General features: G+C 40.7%; 1 protein-coding gene across 1 annotated transcript in view; it reads left to right on the top strand.

Moving 5' to 3' along the window:
* The window catches only part of ANO4 (anoctamin 4), a 183,989-nt gene that overhangs the window by 107,537 nt on the left and 53,416 nt on the right, over positions 1–23,036 (top strand). Inside the window, exons 7-12 of the mRNA XM_084811771.1 lie at positions 3,169–3,213; positions 8,706–8,837; positions 11,740–11,846; positions 12,227–12,282; positions 13,487–13,608; positions 21,751–21,885. Of these exons, the coding sequence (XP_084667897.1) occupies positions 3,169–3,213; positions 8,706–8,837; positions 11,740–11,846; positions 12,227–12,282; positions 13,487–13,608; positions 21,751–21,885 (597 nt within the window). The remainder of the gene's footprint in view (positions 1–3,168; positions 3,214–8,705; positions 8,838–11,739; positions 11,847–12,226; positions 12,283–13,486; positions 13,609–21,750; positions 21,886–23,036) is intronic.

Raw genomic sequence — 23,036 nt, 5'->3', positions numbered from 1 at the left:
GTGAATTGCATAATTATGCATTTGGTAAATAAGTACTTCCATTGGTAGTTCCAGAATTCTGAAAAAGGAAAACTTCTCTATCTCTGTACTATTCATAAATTTATAAACCTCATGTCCCCCAGATTTCTCTTCTCTGAACTAAGCTAGTTTTCTAAGGGTGCAATACTATGCATGTTTAGACAGAAAAAAGTCCTACAACTCCCAGCATGCCCCAGGCAGCCATGCTGGCTGGGGCATGCTGGCAGTTGTAGGACTTTTTTTCTGTCTAAACATGCATGGGATTACACCTTAAACTACTTTTAGGCTGAATCTACACATAGCAGTTATACCATTATCATAACTTTTGGTGCCCATTGGTGTCATATGTACCAACAGTTATGATAACGGTATGATAATGGTATAACTGCTATGTGTAGATTCAGCCTTAGATGTTCCAAACCATGTTCTTTGGTTAAAGCCCTATGACTATTTCTTCCCGTTTTTCACAATTTTATTTCCATCATGTTTAAAATGTATTCATTTGAGGTTTTTTTCATAGCCTAGACTAAGCTGGATGGGGTGGAATTGCAGTAGTTTACATCACTTGTTATTTTATATTTTATAGTTATGTGTTTTTTTCAAAGTCAGTGGTTAAGTGGACCACAAATTAACTCTTTTTCTTAAAAATTAAAATATCATATAATTGTGTAAATTATTCTAAAGGATGGATTTTAACTCAGTCTGCAAATATATCTTGCATTACTTTTTACACTTAGATGAAAAAATGAATATTTTTAATGTGGAGATATATAACAATAACTTCTAATTTATTACCCAGGTGTTTTTGTAATTTTAAAATTTATTATAATATTGTACAATGAGAAATGCTGTGTGAACCCTTCATACCGAAGAGCAGGTATAGATCAATGTAAAGATGATGGACCAGGTCCTAATACCTAGAAACTATTTTGATTTAACATACAGATGATCAAACACAGGAACAGGAAAGTGGAGTTTTGTTAACACAATCCATAAGAGACATTTAGCCTGATCTGATGAACCTGTGTACCAGCAAATAAAATTTAGAACAGGAAGCAATGAGTACTGTACATATTGGATGAGTTCACACATCACACCAAGCCACGCTGAAGATAACCGTGGATTGGTTGTTCACTCAATAACCCATGTTACTCCCAACAGCCGATCGGGTGCACTGTCTGCAGCTTGGCATTGTTTCCCCCTTAGTCCTCTCTGCAGCTCCTGGCATGTATCCCAGGCACTTTTGCAGGAGAAATCCTCATTCCATAATTCCCTGCATCCCTAATGCGGTTGAAAGTGTCCCTAATGTGGTCGCAATTGTTTTTTAAAAAATGTCCACTCCTTCACAAGTGCACACGTGTGCAGGAGCAAATGACAGCTGCTATAGTACAAGCCAGGATAAAATTGACAAAACCACTGAAGACTGCTGGAAAGTGCTTGAAACAAAATGTCAATGTCCTTGTAAAACATTTGTAACCTTTTGTTTCAAGCACTTTCCAGCAGGCTTCAGTGGTCTTGTAAATTTCATCCTGCCTTCCCTTATAGCAGCTGTTGTTCACTCCTGCGCACTTGTGAAGGAACAAATAATTTTTTTTAAATTGCGAGCATGTTGTCCTTTCTGGTGTTCTTTTTTCATGATTCCTAGAAAAAGGGAAAAAATCATCCTGATGCTGAGAAGGGATGAGGGAGAATGGCAGCTGATGTAACCGCAGAGGTAGCTGCTCAGAGAAGGAGCTGTGAAAAAGAAGCCAATATCTCCCATTCCTGGACTTGCTGCAGACCCAGAGAAGTGTTGAAAGGGGAGCGGACATTGAAAAGTGTCCATTCAAGATTTAATAGCAAAAGGGTTCAATTCCCAAGTGGGAGATAGTATTCCCCCCTGCCGGCCCACCGCTTTGCTGCACTTACTTTGTTCAACTTTTAAAAAACCTTTTTCAGTGCTTTTGAATTGTGCAAATGGGTCCCTACTTCCTCTCAGTATTATTTCCCGCCTGGCCCTTCACAACTGTGTGGAAATTAGCCTATATGCCTATGGAACTGCCAATGGAAGTACTTATTTACTGAATGCATAATTATGGAATTCACCACCATAAGATGAGGTAATGGCTATTATCTTGATCCCTGTACAGATCACCAAATATGGGGATAGGATGAGTGGGCAGGGGAGACCAGGATCATGCTCATTGGACCTTCTCAATCTCCACATGTTGCTTGGCTCTTCAGCACAGAGTGTACCATCACAAGCTCTATGCATCTCACCACAGTAATAGCAATGTTTCTTTGAGAATTTTTTATATACCCGGGTTCAGATCCACCTCAGACTTCTTCAATACAAAAATACACAAAAGGTTACTAATTAGCACCTTCTCATACAAGCCGGGGTTACTAATTAGCACTTAACATCATACAAGCTGGGGTAAAAAACAGGAAAAAGCCATTTTTAAATCAAATATGCATTCTAGCTCATACAGTTTTACACTTACATTACAGACACAAGAAATGCAAAAAAACAAAAAACAAAACCCAAACCTCATTTACATTTCATTTACCTAATATACTAATATACTACTAATATAAGTAGGGGAAAAGTACCTACCAATAAATATTGCTTATGTACTGCATGAATATCACCTCTTACAGAAGAACCACACCTCTAACACAGCACCACTTGTACGTGTAGTGCATGTATTTTTGTGGCAATCACCCGGTGCCAGGCATTGTCTAACCCCAGTATGAAATATTTTTAATGGTCCCCTGTTTGAAACACTTGCCATTTATCCAATACTGTATTTAATAATTCAGGTATTGATGTTAAAAGTGCAACACTTAACTTGTTCTATATTTACATTTGCCTTCCAAAAAGCTATCAATTTCCAGGATCCTTTGAAAGAAAAATGCCTCCAGGTCCCTCTTTTCCATGCATTACATAAATGGAAGAAACAAGAGTAATGCGAACAAATATATGTTTCCACAATTTCCCCGAACCTTACACTATTGTGTGATGGTTCTGTCTGTTAATCTCTCTCTTTAGTTTCTTCCTCCACCTCTTACAGGCTTCTATCTTCAATCTCCTTTCCTTCCTTGCTAGTTCATACTGTAACTGACGATGGGTTTTCTTCTCGACTGGCTTCATTTTTGCTGTTCTTCCAGGAGAAAAATCTATTACCTGCACCGCCGGTACAAGTTCCTGAACAGGTTAGTGATATTAATGATGGGAAAATTTCAACCAGGGAGGAAAATCTGAACTATCAACTGTTGTTTCCATAAATGTAGTGATTACAGTGAGACATTTTTACTGATAGCAGAACTTTTGTTGGCTTTCTTACATATTCCATAAGTATTTGCATATTCTAACAGATATAGTCTACTTAACTAGTTTAAAAGGCTAAAATAGCCACTTCATTGTCATAACCCCTTAGAGCCAAACTGGATCTGACACTATCCATGCAACTAGCACTTGAATTTTTAAAGGCTAAGGGCGCAATCCTAGGGCTGCTAGACAGTGGCTAGACAGCCATAGGATTGGTCGGTTTCCAGGAACCAACCTCAGAGCCCGTGCTCTGAGGTCAGTTCCCAGAGAACCGCCTCCCCACCCCCTCCTGCCACCTCATAGGCGGTGTGGATCATCTCCACATTCTGCGCTTGTAAGAGCAACATGGAGTGGGGCAAAAGGAGGTGTTTCCAGGGGCAGGGTGGGGAGTGTATCATCCGGCCTCCCCACGCCACTCTGTGATGTCCCACGGCTGGACAGCTGAAATTGGCCATCTAGCTGTGAATGCAGAATGGCTAGAGCATGGAGGAGATGATCCCCTCCGCACTCCTCCCACCGTGCATTGGATAGGCGATTGCCTCCAAGGTCGGAGGTGGCCGACTATCCGCAAAGGATTGCTCCCTCCATGGCAGAAGTGGGGCTACAATTCAGACCTGAATGTTGGGGGATAGGAGGCTTTAACCCTTTGCCCCCAGCTGTGATGGCAAATCAGGTTGGGTTTCATAACACCTGTCTTTGCCTTCGAAGAAAAGCTCCCATTGGCACCATTGTGAGTGCATTGTGCATCTGGTAGTTTTCCTTGAGGGAACAACCTGAAGGAACTGTTGGATAAAAGCAGGAGGAACCTTTGAAACCAACTGAAGACAAATTGAATGCCTTTGGAAAATGAAACTAGATGCCACAGAATCTTAATAATTAGGAGCACTTGAATGATCTGTTGACCTCAAAGCAAATATTTTCCAGAGTGCTGTGAGATATTTTATGATGATAGAATAAATGTTTTGAAAATACATTATTGTACCTTTGTTTCATATTGTTCAATATGTAATCATCTAAATTTTAGATATTCTAAAATATCTATAATTTACTCTATGTGCCGATCATAATTTAATTGTTGATGACAATATTTTTATACTTATTTAACAATTTTGGATATATTCTATTTCAGACTTTAATGGCAATCCAAAGTGCAAGGTTTGGGAAATGGCTTAGCTAAGAGGAGAATTTATAGGGTTAACGCTGTCTGAGTTAACCATATTTTAATGTACAGGAGGGAAATCTTTGGTTTTACTATAATGAAAGGAGTCAACACATGTTCCAGAATCCAAAGAATTATGCAACAGGTTCTGAACACCCCAAGGTGAATTTTGGCTTTTGTTTCTCAAACAGCTGACCCATGTGCCACGTAGCAAACCACTTCTGAAACTAAGGAGACTTTCAAAGGTAGATTATTACATAGCAGAGGGTCTCCTGCTGAAAATTTTAAAAAACAAACCAGGGAGGTGGGAGGAAGGCCTAGTTTTTAGAATCCCAACCATGGCTTTTCTGTTCTTCAATTTCAGTGACTCAAATAGCCAAATAGCCAATAGCCAACCAAAATAGTTTGATTTGGCTAAAATATTATTTCCAGCATACTGGCTTCTGTTTCATCAGGCTTGGATCATACAAATGGAAGCATATTTGCACCACTACTCAAAAATTTTCCTCTTACAAAATTTCCCCCATATATCTTTCTCATTTAGAAAGGTTATTTTTTAACGTGGCATACCATAAAATAGCTTTAGTTTATTCAAAGCAGAGTTACATTAATACAGTTTGATCAGTTTCCAAAGAGCCAGTGGAAGGACTCCCCCCCCCATTCAACAATACACACACGCACACACACACTTGCCATATCACAATCCTCTTTTAAAAGTCCCACAAATTTAAAAAGTAATTTGCCATATGGCATAGAAGCTGCTGTTTGAGAAACACAAGCCCAAACCTCAGTTGAGCACATGGAACTAGTATAATTATTTGGATTCCAGCCTTTGTGTGTGTGTGTGTGTGTGTGTGTATGTGTGCACGTTTGTGAGTATAATTTTGTGAGTATAATAGTCAAGTTTTGTAATCCGCCCTGAGAACTTTGGCTATGGGGTGGTATAGAAAATAAATAAATAATCATGCAATGCAGCAAACAAGAACTGCTGTCCAGTTAATTAATATGGACAGCTAATGAAATGTGGATTGATTCCAAAGACATAATAAAGCAAAACTACACATCATTCATATATTCCAGGTAATTTATTCTGGGAAACTTTTGTTAATGTCAACCAATTATGAGCCAAACATCTGCAACTGAAGGAATAACCTATGGAAGTGTAAACTTTCCAGAGGAAATAATCTTCTCCCTCATAGAGAGCTCTTCACAATCCCAGTGCTCTAAACCTTTTGTCCATGTACAGGATTAGTCCTACCATGCAGCAGCAGGAAGCGGCATGGCTCAGGTGGCATTGGTCCTAGCAGAGTGGAGTGACATTTTGGCACAGATTCAGGCAGCAAATATATCTTGGGCTGCCACTGAGCATGTCTCCCAGTCCTTGGAAGCACTGCGAGTTGTGAGACTTTATGCGTGGTGAAACACTGAATATGCTGTGCAACAATGAAGTGTATTATCTAACATAGCTGGGAAACCCCCGTTAAAGGCTGAGACATTTGGTTGGTCATTAGAGAAAAAGTGGATCATACAATGCACCAAAAGTGTTTGCCTTTTCTCCTTTGCTTGGGTTTCTATTCACATCATAGCATGTAACTTAGTAGTTCCTTCATTTAGTCACCGTCATCTTCGTCATCATCATCGTTGAATTGACCTGCTGAAAACACGTTGGACACTAAAGATGTGCAAATGTATTTTGAGTAAATAATTCATTTATGTGAATTAGTTTGTGTGAGTACACAGGATGAGTGCACAATTCCCCCACATACCTGCTTTCCCTTAAATTATTCAGTGGGTATATTAGCTGAACATGCTTCAGCACATGAACATTGTTTTGTAGTAAATGGTAGGCTACAACTATACATTGCTGCCAAAAATAGAATCTCCATGTCAGGTTCTCCCCCAAAGTGTAGAAATACTCATCCCAAGGTGTGACGTTATCAAGCTGCATGTTTTCCCACCCCTGCTCCACCTCACAGACTGCCATTGGCAGATCTGACACACTGCAGAGTTATGGAAGAGAGAGGAAGAATTATACACAAGGATGCTGTTTTCGGTGGCATCCCCATAGCATGTAGTCAGTATCAGAGCAGTTTGATAGGAAAGTTAAAAGGATATTTTTAAGCTCCTTCTTCCCAGACCGGTAGGAGGTTCATGTGGCCTACAGCCTTTTTTTGTATTGGTATGCTATGAATCTTTGGGATGATGATCAGTTTATGAATACAAAGAGCAACTTCTAGCCAGGCACAGGTAGTTGGTAGGCCAAAGGTGACGTTATAGGTGAATCGATACCATGAAACAATTTTCTCTTCTGCTTCTCACCCTCTTATATCGCAGCAGTTTGCTTCCTGTCACTGTTTCCTGAAGAGATCTTAATGGCACTAGAGACAATGTGGCACAAGAGAACCAAAAACAACCGTATATACTGGGTTATGCTAACTGTCTGTCCTAGGGTATTTGTGCAGTCCCAATCCTAGCCAAACTAGACAATGCATAGGAGATGGGTTAACAACTTTCTGATGATCAGTTTGTTTCAAATGAAAAGCAGGCTCAGAGGCCATGAATGGGAATAAAAGGCCAATGAAGAGAGGAGGGCAGCATAACTTCCTTCCTGTGGTTTCTCAGGGTTCCATATCTCCTGCCCTGCAACAGGGATGGAGAACATGCAGCCCTCCAGATGTTGTTAGAGTGCATCATCCCTCACCATTGACTATGCTGGCTAGGGCTGATGGAAGTTGCAGTCCAACATCATCTGGAGTGCCACACATTCCCATCCCTGCCCTACAGAAAGAAAAGCAGCTTCTTTGAAGCAAACAGTGTATCAGTCTAGCAGCCTCCAACAGCTGCTTTTCATTTTTTAAAAACTGTGAGACTATTCACATGTCTCCTCTGTAGTTTGGTCTGAAGCACACAGTGAAGACACAGCTAGCTGTGTATCAGAATCCCTCTGTGTGAATTCAGTGTCTCTCGGTTTGTATTGCCATTTTGCTGGCAGTCTTTCACTTGTTTGTTTGTTTTCAACTGTTGAATGGTGATGATTAAATCTAAGAACTGGCATAGCTTTAAGCTCTCAAGCTATACAATTTTTCTTGTGAGAGTTCATAAATTTTGTCGCGTACTAAGACAACCTGACACAGCAGCCTTTTAAAATGGCACCCTCTGTGATACATGTGTGGGTGGCAAATGGAAGCAAAATGATTTATTTCCATAAAGTTCTGCTGGCAGAGCTTTCCATCATGGCTTCTGAAGTCCTCATGTTTAAGTGCCGTTAGTGTAGTTTGCCAATTTAGGTGCAAATTTAAAATAAACTAGCTAAAAGCTCCAGGAAATGAAATCGCCAAGAGCTTATTTGGGCTTTATTGAGATGTGGTACTTCTGTTCTTTCAGGAAAGAAATGAGAGAAAATACCATTTCAGTATTATTTTGAACAATGAGTCTGCTGCCTAATATTTTGGGTTCAATCCACAATTCATTTAAGGCAATATATCTGCAATTAAGTCACTCGAAGCCCCAGTTCCCAATTTCATTTCCCAAGGGTCAGTTCCCTACTTCCCTGCCATAGTCTCCAAAGCCCTGACCAGCTCTCTGAACTTCTGGTTTGGGTTCTGTGAGGCAGTAAATGGGAGGAGAACCCCACACAGAGGTCCCTGCCTTTGGAATTGTCAGCCCAGCAGTACAAGGGCAACCCCTTATTTCCTTTTCCTCCCTTCTCAAAGCAAATAAGTGGTTGTACTGTCTTGAGAGATGGGTCCAAGGAATCCTCCTCTGCGATCTATAATGATCCAACCATAACTACACTAGTTTTGACTGCAATGTTATACATTGCACAGTCAAACTAATTGGTTCTGCTGTACTTCACACAGGTGGTGGTATCCAATGTTTGTCCTATGTAGAGTAGACCCATTGAAAAGAATGAAACTTAAATTAGTTGCAACTAGCTGAAGTCCCATTCATTTCAGTGGGTCTCCTCTACATAGGACTAACATTAGATACTATCCAAGTATATCCTGGAAAATAGTGGCAAGATGGCTATAATTGCCATTCCTTTCTGAAAAGGCCTTCTCCAGTAACTTTCCTTTCTGGAAAGTCCTTGTATTTAACTTCTCCAGTAACTTGCATTGTCCATAAGTGAATCTTGGATGAATATGGAAAATGTGTGCCTCAGTTTAAAGTGATTGCTAACTTCATGTATCATTTGATCTTGCCTTTCATGTGCTGCAGAATCGAGAAACAATTAAGCAGGTTTCGAGGATGGTTACCTAGAAAGCCAATGAGGCTGGACAAGGAAAGGCTGCCAGACCTGGAGGAGAATGACTGCTACACTGCCCCATTCAGTCAGCAAAGGATTCATCAGTGAGTGTTGTTATAAGCAAGAAAGATTTTGAAATGAACAAATACAGTTTCCAATTTATATTCAGGGTACAGAAGACCTTAGTAAGCATATCATTAGGAATGGACCCCTACTGCACTGTTTGAAATTGTGCTGAAATATTACATTTTGAGCCCTCTTCATCATATCTTCAAGATGTCACCTAGACATTGCCAGATTAAAAGGGGTCTTGAAATGTTCTCTGAATGCTCCATGGCTATATTATGCCTACTTGGAAATGAAGACACTGATATTTACTATAGTTAGTTCTATTTATTTAATTTCTTTTTCCCCACCCACCCATCACCTTTCTGCATAAAATATTCAAAGCCATGTACAAACATAACTGTAACAATTACAAAATCAAATATAAAATCAAATAACTGATAAAAATCATGAAACTCTCCCATGATTCCTGATCCAGCACATTATAAAAGCATGGAAGCCTCCTTATGTACATGGAACTTGTTAGCTGGATTGGCGTTTGTGTCTTGTTCTGTTTAATATACAGCATCTAGATTTGTAGGTGCTCTAGAACTAATAGCATGGACTTGAGCACACTCCAAGAGAGAGCGCAGGACAGGAAGGCCTGTCATGCTATGGTCGATGGGGTCACGAAGAGTTGGACACGACTGAACGACTGAACAACAAGAAATAATAGCAACAATACTTTACTAAATCAAATAAGATACATTTAAAAAGTAGGGTGTGTTACAATGCATGCCTTCAGCTTTCAGATTCCAGGTTCCACCTGCAATGCAGATAATAAAAATGGCCTTTTTCTTTTTCATCCCTCACTCAGGCCCATATAATATGCTCATTATTCAAAGAGCTTCCACAGAACAATTTTTATGCCGATGTTTTAAGGAATTGATAACCAAAAAATAAAAAGAGGAAAAGAGAAATGAAGATTTTAACTTATCAAGGCAAACAAATATACAGTATCATAGTTCCATGTCATGATGAAAGGAAAAGCAACTCTAATGCTACATGGGGAGAGCAATCCTATGGCCCCTAGACAGAGTCTGGGTGGGGGAGCATATGATAGTTCAGATTCCTGGATCCGAGGTCGGAGACAGCACTCCGATCTTGGACCCAGGAGTCCAAGATCCTCACCCCTTCCCCCTCCCCTGGTGTGGAGAGTACTGCACTGGCTGCTTTTCCAAGGTCACAAAGGCAACCTCGGAGGGAAGGGAAAGGGGGCATGCTGGTGGGCAAGGAGGGGAGGGGATGGCTGCATCCCGAGGCATCACCAGCCTCCTCCTTCTCCCTCCCTGCCACCTCACTAGATGGGTGAAAATGCCCATCTGGCTAAATTACAGTGTGGGAGGTGCAGCAAAGGTGAAGATCACCTCCACTGCACCTCCCATTCTGCACGGTTTACTTGTGAGCCTCTGAGTTCAGGGGCTTACGAGTATCAAGGGTAGATCCGATAGCGTTGCCCCCTACGTTTTGAATTACCTTATCCTTGGAAGTCTCAGGGGTGAATACTACATTAGGAATCATCATCATCATTGAAAAAGAAGACAAAAGAGCAATCTAGGCAATTAACATGGTATATTTTGATTCCCTGATGGGACTTGTACGAGGTGTATTGCATAACACAGTTTAATCCTTCCACGAGAATGATGTGACGGACAAGATTCCCATACAAATATGTGATGGAATGGGGATGGTGTTTGCATGGAATTGGGATCTATTTATTTATTTATTTATTTATTTATTTTGTAACTGTCTATCACAGTCTGTTGTAGTAGCTCACACCTTAGCTACTACAACATCCTCAATAAATGTTACAAGAAAGGGAAGCAATAATGGCAAAAAACTACCCTGTGCATCCACAGACCTTCCAGTAAATCAAATAGTTGTTGTACAGACTTTTATTAAGGGATAATATTAGATTTGGGACAAAGCTGAAGTTTGCAACATGGAGAGTTTCCAATCCAAATAAATAAAAAAAAAATTAATTGGATGGCTTGTTCCCAGCTGCAGTCACGTTAGTTCAAGGCTATTCTTTAGATGACAGTTTGGTGCATTGCCTTTTTTCTGCCTTCTTAAGCCATTACAAGAGCATTTTGCAATTTCCAAGTTACCAGTTTCACTCATCTCTTAGGACAGCACACTGCAACAAATAAAAGTGCAGTGGTTCTGCTGCTTGGCATGGTCAGAAACTGAATAGCCCTGATTGTGTTGTACCAGTCATTTGAGTTGTCTCCATGGCACTCAAAAGGATGAGGTTATACCCTAACTTCAAGACATTTCTTAGGAGATTAGAGTCATTATGTTCCTCTTGGCTACTGTCATGTCTTGGTCAGTAATCACAAGTGTGCAGCCCTATCCTATGAATCTTTACTTCAAAGTAGATCCTACTAGGTTAAATGGGGCTTACCTCCAAGTAAGTGTGCCTAGGACTTACATAGGGGAGGGAGCATTGTTGATTGACAGAGCACATACAGGAGGTCCCAAGTTCAATCCCTGGCATCCCTAGTTAAAACAATAATGGAAGAGATGATGGTATAGATCTCTCTGAGAGAGCTTCTGCCAGTCAGAATACATAATACTAGACGAGATGGCTGAACAGTCTGACCTAGTATTTGGCTGCAGACTTAGACAGAGAAAAGAAACTTGTTCAATCTACTAGCTTGAGAAGCCCAACTGAAGTTGGTTTAGTTCCACTCAGTTTGTACATTCCATGAGCTCTCATAAGCATCCTAAAAAAATGTTTTCATATATAGTGTCTCTCAAATAACTCTGAGCAGAAACTGTGATTCGATTATTTGTCTTTTTTTACGTTCTACTACTGATTTATTGGAGATGTTAGTAACACTTTTTCGTATTATCATGAGTATTTAACTATCTTCCTTGCTTGTGTTGTTTCAAAAATAGCTTCATCATCCACAACAAAGACACGTTCTTCAACAACGCTACTAGAAGTAGAATCGTTCATCATATTTTACAGAGAGTGAAATATGAAGAAGGAAAAAATAAAATTGGTAAGTATGGGACATCAGCAGATTTTAACATGGATTAGCCTTTCTAGTATGTAGAATGTCTAGTATGTCTTAAGAGATGCCATGGCACCCATACTGATAAGGTTACTACCTACCAAGATGTATCAGGCTTTGGTACCTTTAAGTTCAATATTATGCTTCAAATATAGAGCAGTTTACAAGAAACTCTGTGAAATGTGTATGCATGATAGATGGTTTCTAGATCTTATTCTTTCTCTTTGCTTATGCTATTCTTCAGCAATATCACACCTTTTAAAAACTGGTTCAAAGAGTTTCCTGTTCTTCTTCCAACATGAAGTCTTATTATATTATGGTCATTCCAGACCTGCCTGTAGTATATTGAAGTTTTTGTTTGTTTCTAGGTCTGAATCGATTGCTTACTAATGGCTCCTATGAAGCTGCATTTCCTCTTCATGAGGTATTTTTTCCATTTTATTTTTCTTAACAGGCCTGATTTCTTCCCCAGACTACTTTTAGTTCCATTTTCATCAGTGCATTAATTCTGATTTTCATTGATGTAGGGGGAGAGCCAACCACCTTCTTCTAGGGACAAATGAGACTCATGAGACAAATCCTAGCTCCTTTTCTAGAAATACTTGCCTTTGAAACTCAGGGCTTTTCCACATCATCATTCCACATCATCATTCCACATCATCATGTACAATAAACATAGACAAAATCCCAAGATTTACTTAAACATTTAAAAGAATAGCTCATATGCATGAAAGTGTTTCTGAGGATGATGCCTCACCACACAGGTATTTTGTAGTTTTAGAGTTCAAAAATGGTGTCTAGTAGAATCAGATCAGGATGACACTAGTAAGTTGGTGCAAATTCAGGAGTATTGGTATTACAATGTGCTCTTGCTTGCTTGCTTCCACAAGAAAGCAAACTGTTGCATTCCATATTAGATGAAGCTTCAACATGTTTTCAAGAACAGCTGCACATAAAGCACGTTGCAGTAATCAAACCATGAGGTTATCCAGGTATTTCCCCAATTCCCAGACCTGTCATAGTTTGTTGCTAGGGTTGTGTGCATGTTTGCATGTGCAAAACCGCTGTTCTGCATGCATTCAGGTCTGAATACTCATCCCATGTGATTAATGGATCGAGGTACATGTCTTACGATGTGCACAATTAGGATGTGCGCAAGGTACATGTCTTAGGATGTGCTCAGTTAAGATATGTGTCACATCTCTAACTCACATATATAAAAGCTAAGATGCTTTCTCTTCTGGACTAACCTGAAGGATGAATATTTTTGCTATGAAACATATAGTGCAACCTTTCCTTTGTAATGTTTGCACTTACCTGAACACTGAGATCTTATGCTGAAACTCAAGGGGGAAAAATCCCTTTATTCTCACACATAAAAGAAACTGCAAAAATTATGTTTGCCTCCTTTGAACATTCTTAAAGTCTTTCAAAGATTTCTCAGAGGTTGTAGGCCCCATGTTAGGTATCCTAATCTGAGCAATAGCAATAAAAATGTTTGTTGAAAAAATAATACTAAATCGATCTACTTTTCTTACATTGATTGTATGTTATCAAAATTATCATTGATAATGTTTCTGGTAATGGATATTTCTTAACCTATTTCTCCTTAACTACATGTATTTTAGGGTAGTTACAGAAGTAACAAATCCATAAGAACCCATGGGGCAGAAAACCACAGGCATCTACTTTATGAGTGCTGGGCTTCGTGGGGAGCTTGGTATAAATACCAGCCTTTGGATCTTGTACGGTAAAACCTTTTTAAAACCAGTTCTTAAATTCATACTATTTGGTGTGTATGAGTACATAAAATCAGCTCATGAAGTGGCAGGGAAACATGATCTACATTACTTCAAAATCCTAAAGACATCTATATGGACTAGACTCTCATTTTTTTTTCATCAAAGGTGACTGTTCCACAGCAATTTTATGGCACATATCTACATGCATCTCAGTTGTGTGAATGATTCCATGTCTGTCCAGATCACAGGCTAATCTGGGTTCAGAAGGCTTGAGGGCATCCAAATATGTGTGGCCCTGCAATGTTACCGTATCTTGCGCCATTCACAATATCAGTGTATATGTGGATGTCCATCAGAAAATGTGGTACCTCCAGCAACGTTCTTGCGCTAAATTTTAAATTCTTTCTACAGTTATAAAAACTAGATTTCTGGCACTGCTAAGTCCCACATTGGCGCCCCAGATGGCATCTTGCCCATTTAAAGACTGCAGTAAGAAGTCACATGTCTCAACACAATATCCTTAGTTTAAAAGTAGTGGCTTACATCCCACTCCTAAGATTTGATATGCCAGTGTATAAGTGCTGAAAATGAAGGACGCCAACTTCAATTCCAGCCCTTCATCACCAAATGCGACATTCCATCTGCACTGCAGGCAGATAGGCCACCATCAGAGGTTAAGAGTGGAGTGAAGTTGGAGACACTGTTATGCTGGTAATTTAGAATGGTGTGTAAAAGTCTGCAAATGATGCAGTACAATAATAAAGCACGTTCTATCATATAGCTCCTAATAGGAGGTGTTTTTTGTTTGTTTCTTTTTGTTTTCATTTCTTAATGGAAAAAAATTGTTAATGTTTCTAAAGAAACAGTAGATTATGTCTTTTTTTACCCCACATTTCTTTGTAAGTACATGAAATGAGATGTTCTTTTAGAAAACAATAGTAATTGAGGAATAACAACAAAAATATTTGTAGGTTTTCTGGAAACAGCTGGCATTGGCACCTGGCATCCTTGGGCAGTTGTCAGGGCAACAGCGTCCTGTCAAAGCCCACTGCTACCACCTGCCCTGGACACTTCTTAAACATTTCCAGTCCAGTGCTCCAAGCAGTTTCAGGCAGCACCATTTTAATTTACCACAATACCCCCAGAGCATTGTCAGGGGCGTTGTGGGTAATTTAATGCTTTGTCAAGGGTATTGTGGGTAATTTAAGTGGCAGCCAGACCCAGCTTCCTGGGCTGTTCAGAGCATTGATTGGAATGCTTCTGCCTACTGCCAGGTAATTGTCTGCTTCCAGGTAACTGATGGAGGAGGGGGCCCACCAGGAGGCACTTTGCATAAGGTCCCCTCAAACGTAGAGCCAGTTATGGTTGAAAAACACAGTGAAACACATAATCATCTTTTTTCCTACATCCACTTTGAAGTTCTCTAATTTTCTTTTGAAATATTCAACTAATTCTACGGGTTCTTTTCTATATATCTTAGAAATACCACAAGGTTCCTTGGGGATCAGGTTGAATATGGCAACCTGATAATGGTGGGCATCACTCTATTATGGTCACAGCTGACTAAATGAAATGCCACAGTGGGTATCTTCAGAGTTCTGCCTAGTAGATGACTGAAAATCTTGGTTGCATGGGACTGTCAGGAATGAATATAAGTGTGTGGAGATAGCTAGCAGCTCAGACTCAGAATGGGAACAGCCAGAACTGGGGGAGGGTCCCTCCCTAGTGAGCTCAGATATAGCAAGGCATTCTTCTCAAGACCTTGGCACAAAGATGGCTCGACCTGAAGGGCCCCCCCTCTCCTCCTCCATGAGAACCCAGGTCTTGGGGGAGCAGGAGAGTGAGGGACGTGTCTTGAGGGATGCTAGGGTCTGTTGCAGAGCAAAGCAGGAAAAGCAGGAGCTCAGACGCTCCACCAGGTTGGCTATGCGTGATAGCCTATGTAGGGGGGAGCAACTGTAAGGGAGGGGCATCCCCCTAAGCTAGTCTGGCAGGGAAGTTCTTGTTCAAACTGCTGGCAACTTCTCTAACTTCCACTTTGGCTCCTCTATTGGCATTCGTAATTGTGTGGAGCAGCTGTTTCCTCTGTAGCCTGAGAGTTTCCTAGAATTTGCATTTGTAAGGAATCTGGTCATTAACTAATAAAGTAATGAGCCTGAAGCCTGGTATCTTGGAGAGTGTTGATTGCGAAGGGAGAGGGCCAAAAAAGTGACAGCGACTTTTTAGAAAGTCATCTGTAGCTGCAAACAGACATTGTTCTGTGACAACTAATTTATCTCTAAACTGCTACAGCACTCCATCTATTTACACTTCCATAACAAGATATTGAGTCTTTCCTTTAGTCTAGAACACGGGTGGGCAACTTGTGACCTCGAGATACTGTTGGACTGCAACTCCCATTGGTTAACTCGCCATTGGTTAAGCTTGCTCAGTCTGATGGGAATTGCAGTCCAACAACATCTGGGGGGCCACAGGTTGCCCACCCCTGGTTTAGAAAAACAGAATAAGAAGTTTACAGTGACTGTAAGTTACTTCAGAAGCAGGGAAATTACTTTGGTATTATTCCCTTGCAATGGCAAATGCTTTGGGTTATCTATGTAAATATCTTTATGAAATATCATTCAGACTTAAACTGCATATGTAAATCTCCAAATACCCCCTATTTTCAGAGTTCAGGGGGCAGGCAGCAAGGGTATATACTCAAGATCACGGAACAAAGCCAACTTTAAAGACTCCCTTCCATTTGCCATATGCTTTCGATGTATGTTGTTTCATGACATAGCGGTGTCCCTCCCTGCCCAAAAATGCTGGAAAAAGTCTGGGCTGAATACTTTGGCTCAACACCAACATAAACTACCTATGATTATTCAGAATGTTGTCATTCAGAATGTATGTTTGTAGTTCCTAGTGAGAGTTTCTGTATGATACCCATTACTCAGTCCATGATCTCATAGGCACTCTTCTGAGATACCAAGGAATGAATGAGCCAAAGAGGCTAAAATGCCCTGTCAACTCAATGCTGAGGTTTACCAGGTCATATTGAAATCACATTGCTAGAGGACTGGAAAAGCATGTTCCACTTCTGTTTTCCCTAGCAATAAAACTGAAATCTTAAATCTTCAGTGCCATCAATCGGGCAACAACAGTCATTAATTTCAATTTTATCACACCAGCTAAAGTTGCCAGAAATAAAAAAGGAATCAAAGTGTGTGAATGGAATTGCACAGTTCTGTGTGTATGTACCTTTGGAATGCATGGGGTTCTTTATAAGGTAATATCCCCTCTCTGCTGTCCTTCCACTGGCCGGCAAAGATAGTGTTATTCAAGCAGGACTTTGGTGTGTAAGCGGGTCATAGAATCATAGAATTGTACGGTTGGAAGGGGCCTACAAGGCCATCAAGTCCAACCCCCCGCTCAATGCAGGAATCCAAGTCAGAGCATCCCAGACAGATGGCTATCCAGCCTCATCTTGAATGCCTCCAGTGTGGGACAGCCCACTACCTTCCTAGGTAATTGGTTCCATTGTCGTATTGCTGTAACAGTCAGGATGTTTTTCCTGATGTTCAGCTGGAATCTGGCTTCCTGTAACTTGAGCCCATGAATCTGTGTCCTGCATTCTGGAATGATCGAGAATTGATCCTGGCCTTCTTCTCTGTGACAACCTTTCAAGTACCTGAAGAACGCTATCATATCTCCCCTCAGTCTTCTCTTCTCAAGCTAAACTTGGCCAGTTCTTTCAGTCTCTCCTCATAGGGCTTTGTTTCCAGTCCCCTGATCAATTTGGTTGCCCTCCTCTGAACCCTCTCCAGCTTGTCTGCATCCTCCTTCAAATGTGGTGTCCAGAACTGGACACAGTACTCCAGATGAGGCCTAACCAGTGCTGAGCAGAGGGGAAATAGTACTTCCCGGGATTTGGAAGCTATGCTTCTATTAATGCAGCCCAAAAGAGCATTTGCCTTTTTTGCAGCCACATCACACTGTTGGCTCATATTCAGCTTGTGATCGACAACAATTCCAAGATCCTTCTCGCTTGTAGTGTTGTTGAGCCACGTATCCCCCATCTTGTAACTGTGCATTTGGTTTCTTTTTCCTAAGTGCAGAACTTGGCATTTATCCCTATTAAATTTCATTCTGTTATTTTCTGCCCAGAGCTCCACTCTGTCAAGGCTATTGGTTTGGGTGCTGTTTTTATTATTGTTGTGTTTTTTATTATGTTTAATATATTTTTATTTTAATAAAGTGTTTATCTATGATTGTAAACTGCCTTGATTGCCATTTTCTTGGTAGAAAGGTGGGGTACAAATCAAATACATAAATAAATATCAACAAATTTTGTTAGAGGTTCTGGTTGATCTGTTTTGTGCCTGAATTTGGTTTATAGGTTGTTATTATAAGAACAACTCAAAAAGCACTCAAATATCTAAAGATCAGACAAATAACTTTAGTTTTCCACATTTTAAATTGCTTAGTGCATGATCCATGTTATTGTCTGCTCTGTTGCAGTCATTCCCAATGTTAAGGCCTGTCAATAGCTCACCTGTGTCCACATGGATGGGTTGCCTGGGTGCTGGCAATATTATCAGTTAATACAATACTGGCAATTAAGACATATGCAAGATAGCCAACATCTGTTGATGGTTGAGTTAATTTGTGCATATTGCTATCCAACCAGGGATCATGCATCCAGCCATTAAGAATTCTTCTGTTTAGCCAAGGTGGTAGTTATGAAGTGGTAATTTCTCAGTTTCTGAGGTGGCCTTCTTTGACAGACATGGCATCATGTGATAATTAACTAAACTCTGTACATGATGGTTGATTCCTGAAAGTGGTTTGGGACACTCTGGCTATCTCATGATCAATTGCTACATTAGAGCGATGAAAACCTCACCTGTGTACTTTGTATAGTGAGTGGGTAATGGGAAAGGAGACCTATGCAAGTTCAGTTGAATATATGCATGGCATTTCTGCATATACAACTGTTTCCAGGCTCGCTGAGAGAGTCCTACTTGCATGCTGGGCTGGTCAGAGCACTGATCAGAGCACTACTTCTTGTTGCCAGATAACTTTACCAGAGCCTACTAATGGAGGAGGGTGCTCACCAGGGGGCACTTTGGCCAGCTTCCCTCAAACCCGGAGCCAGTCCTGTATAGGCTTATGAGATCAACATCGTAATGCAAATCGGTCCGAAGTGTGTGCCAAGCTCCCAACTGATCAAAATGGTAGATGAGAGGCAGAGTTGCTAAAGCAGGCCTTGTGGGAAGTGAAAATGCTCTGATGATGTTCATTCATCCTTTATTGATCATTATTTTGGCTTTGGCTGGCTAAAGTACACTTCTGTATCTATCCGCAGTAATAGCCAGCAAATTCTGTGACAGTGTTTGGAGAATGAAGAGGCTGAACTATTGAGCTGATCATGTACAGTACAGTCCAAATTCTATTCTGAATAAGTGCTCTGTCAGTGGTGTCATCCATTTTTTAAAAATAAATGGTAGTGTGATACGAATGATGCCATTTAGCTGCATCAGTGAACACACACGCCAATAAAACAACTTCCGGCTGTGCACTTTTAAGAATATGGGTGAAGAAACATTGTGGATCCCATTCATACAAATGTCCTCGACATTTTTAATGCATAAATTAAGGATGGCATCATTTTGGCTCATGGAAACAGCTATCCATTAGTATCAGAAGTCACAATGTATGTGCTGCTTTTTGCAGCTGTAGGATTGGTCAGAGATCTCAAGCAGAGAAAGGAGAGCAGGTTTCTCTGAAGCAACTTTTAGTCAGAGAGCAAAAGGAAGCAGCATCCAGGCTTGAGAGTGGACAGGAAGGCCTGGCGTGCTATGGTCCATGGGGTCACGAAGAGTCGGACACGACTGAACGACTGAACAACAACAACAACAAGAGCAGCATAAAGAAACCTTAGCTGCATGTGTCACTTCTTCTTTGCTTCATAATTTTAAATTATAGACTTGGATTCAAGTAGGCCTTGTAAATACTTGCTGTAAATCTCATAAGCTTTAAGTTTTCCTTCTTGCTGGAGCAGACACAGATTGCTATTCAATATGTCAGCCAAGCAATTAGGCCAGAAGGTTCTGTCGTGCAGCGAAGACGGAGCTCTGCAGCTGTTGCCAGTGTGTCTTCATGCTGCCAGCCCCGCTGTCCTGGTCACAAAGGGCCATGTTATGGTTATGCGTTTGTTTGTTCAGTCACAAAGCTCATGGGTTTGTCTGTTCAGTCACAAGGCACTGTCACTCATTCTGAGTGACAGTGGAATCAAAACAATTCGTCTGCATTTGGCATAGCAAAGCCAATGATAATTGGCATACGTTCCCCACAAAGTTTTCAAAAGTTATGGTATATGAAGTTAATGCAGGTAGATAGTTGCAGTAACTTAGAACTGATTATTAACTCCTTCAAAGCCAAGCATTTCTCTTTATACTAGTAAAATATCCATCATCATTATAGAAAAGGGGTGTGTGGTGAGAGGGCCTGCATGCTGCAGGGACCCATGCAGTGTATGTGCAGGGCCAGCATCAAAGGCAGGCATGGTTGGGCACTTGCCAAGGGCCCACATCCCACAAAGGGGCCACTGACAAGAGCCCACTGGAGTTGTTCCTCCTCTTTACCATTGCAACCTGCTTGTTCACCTGCCTCTCACTCTGATCAGACAACAGTGGTAGTAGAGGGAAAGTCTACTTGCTTGCTGGCTGTCTGCCTGTCAAGAAAGCAAGTGGTAACAATAGTGAGAAAGAAGATGAGGAGCAAGCACAGCTGGTGACATTGATGGTGAGAAGGTAGACTCACTGAAGGAGGGGGGCTGATTGAGGGTGCCCTGCCTGAGGGCCCTCAAAAATCTGGAGTTGTCACTCTTGAGTGTGTGTGGGGGGGGGGGGAGAGAGAGAGACTATGGGTTATGCGAGGTTTGTTTCACCCTCAAGTAACCCCCGCCAGCCAGGTTCACATGATACAACAAGCCACAACAACCCCCAGTTGGGGGTTGCATATTCATAATGGTAGTCTGCATGCACTGCAGCTCCTCAAGAGTAAATTAATCCTAATTTAAAATAAATTAATTTTATTTATATAAAAACAATGTGTTTTTATATAAATTTTGAACATGGAGCCACATTGCACACACACCCATAGGGTATTTGGAGGCCAAGCTACCCACCTTCGGGGATGTTGTATAAATGTTATTCCCGCTGCAATATGGCTCCCGAGTGCTATTTTCCCCACATGAGTGAATTATAACTATTATCAGATACAGGACCAAATAAAAGAGGGATGCCATTTCAGCATGAGTTGAACCTGCCCCTGAGAGAACAGATTTTATCTCCTCGCAATCGTGTCCCAGATCACAGTCCATTTATTTTCTCCCATAGAACTTACTGGGAGCCACTGAGAAATGAGGCCAACCCCACTCCTTCATCTGCATATCCTGCCCTGGCTTTCCTTTCACAGTATGATGCATACTGATATTTTGACAATTCCTAATGCTGCCAGCAACACTGGTATTTTCTTTCCAGACAATGACACTGGGTATCTTTATGCAGTGTGAATTGATTTGGCTCTTGTCTTCAGCAAGTCCGAAGTATCAATATTTGCATTAAAATGTGTTTATCTTTGAATGTATTGTATCTAAGATTACATCTGTGGGCATCCCTGCTGCCCTAACCAGTGCAGAATGGCAACCGCATCATCCTCAATTAATAGCGTTTGAGAGAGAACTTCTAGACAATGACATCAGAGATATTCAAAACAGAAAAAGGGTTAAAAATGTTTTGTGATTGATTAATGACCCAATGTTGTAGGATTGCCTACCATAATACAAAGCCTTTACTAGTACTTCTCTGTTGGGACAGAACCTAGCTTCTGGATTCCTATAGTAAGTGAAATAAATGACAAATATGTAGAGTTCTACATACATGAAAATGTAATAGCCCAGCAGTTTTCATGGGCATTCACTAGAGCAATGGATCCCCATCCTTTTAAAAAAAAAAAGCTAATGAAGCAGTTATCTTTGGATCTCAAAACCTAAAATCCTAATTGTACTCCCAGATAGCCTAAGAATATCATTTTATGTTCAGAACCAATACTAAATATTATTTAAAAATGTTCATAACCTTGCTGCATTGTGTTTTTGACAGACGGTATTTTGGTGAGAAAATAGGCTTGTACTTTGCCTGGTTAGGCTGGTACACAGGAATGCTCTTCCCAGCTGCCTTCATTGGACTGTTTGTCTTTTTGTATGGAGTAGCCACATTGAACCACTGCCAAGTCAGGTGAAGTAAAAACAAAACCTTGGTACTAGTCAAGCCATCTCTGTCATTAACCTCTGAGAATATTGTGCATATTTTTGTGCTTGTTGCCAAAGCTAGCATATGAATTAGTGGACTCTTATTTTAAGTACACTCCCTTCCTTCCTTCCTTCCTTCCTTCCTTCCTTCCTTCCTTCCTTCCTTTCTTCCTTCCTTCCTTTCGGCACAATCCTATTGCATGTTTAGACAGAAAAAAGTCCTACAACTTGCAGCATCTCCAGCCAGCTATTGGAATGCATGTTTAGACAGAAGTGCACAATCCTATGCATGTTTAGACAGAAAAAGTCTGTCTTTAATTACTATAATGCACCAGATCAAGTCTAGTTCTTCTTTAGGCACACAAGACAGTATATGTTTTGTAAATTGGTAGAAAGGGTGGGGGCACTGCTGAAGGCCTTGCTATTCTTAGACCTGATGCCTTCTGCTTCCCCCTTATCAGACATTCCTTTTCCCCACATGCTATGAGAACATGCAAACCATTAGCTCTTTCTTTTTGTTTGTTGCTTTTCCCCAACCATCTCTACTTACCTCCACTTCCCCTTTCAGCCCGCTTTCAGCCTATTTACATATTTATTTCCCCCCTCTTCTTCTATTCTGCCCCTGCAGTCCAGTATAGGAAACTTAAATGATTCTCCACACATCCCTGGAGAAATCTGCCAAGGATTGTAACACACAGGACTGTCCCCTGAAGAAAGTTGTGTTTTGTTGAGTGCAGGGAATAGGCAGACAGGGAGAGAAGGCCAGCGAAGAAGGAAATGAGTGACACAAATGGAGCAGGACTTCTTCAGGCACAGGAGCAATAGTAGTTCCCCATGCCACCATTTCCCTTCCCCACAGATCAGTGTTTTGTGCCTGCTGACAGACAGACCTTGCAGAAGTAGTCCTACACTGGGGAACTCTATTATTTGCTTAACATAGATGGCTCCCCAGTCCTAGTGCAATATTCTAAGCAATCACTCAATAATAATAACTTCATCATAAGCTCTATATATTTATTTTTATTTATTAGTGATACTTGTATGCTACTTAATATAATAAAATCCCTAATTTATTCCTTTATAGCTAGAAACATCTTTAGAAAGTTATTTTCCAGGGCTTACATGATGTCAGCTCAG

The sequence above is a fragment of the Heloderma suspectum genome, chromosome 7 (assembly GCF_057233095.1).
Source record: "Heloderma suspectum isolate Gila_16-S chromosome 7, 16-S_ref, whole genome shotgun sequence".
Classification (NCBI taxonomy): domain Eukaryota; kingdom Metazoa; phylum Chordata; class Lepidosauria; order Squamata; family Helodermatidae; genus Heloderma; species Heloderma suspectum.
The sequence above is the reverse complement of the archived record's forward strand: the minus strand, read 5'-3'. Positions and strand labels throughout refer to the sequence as shown.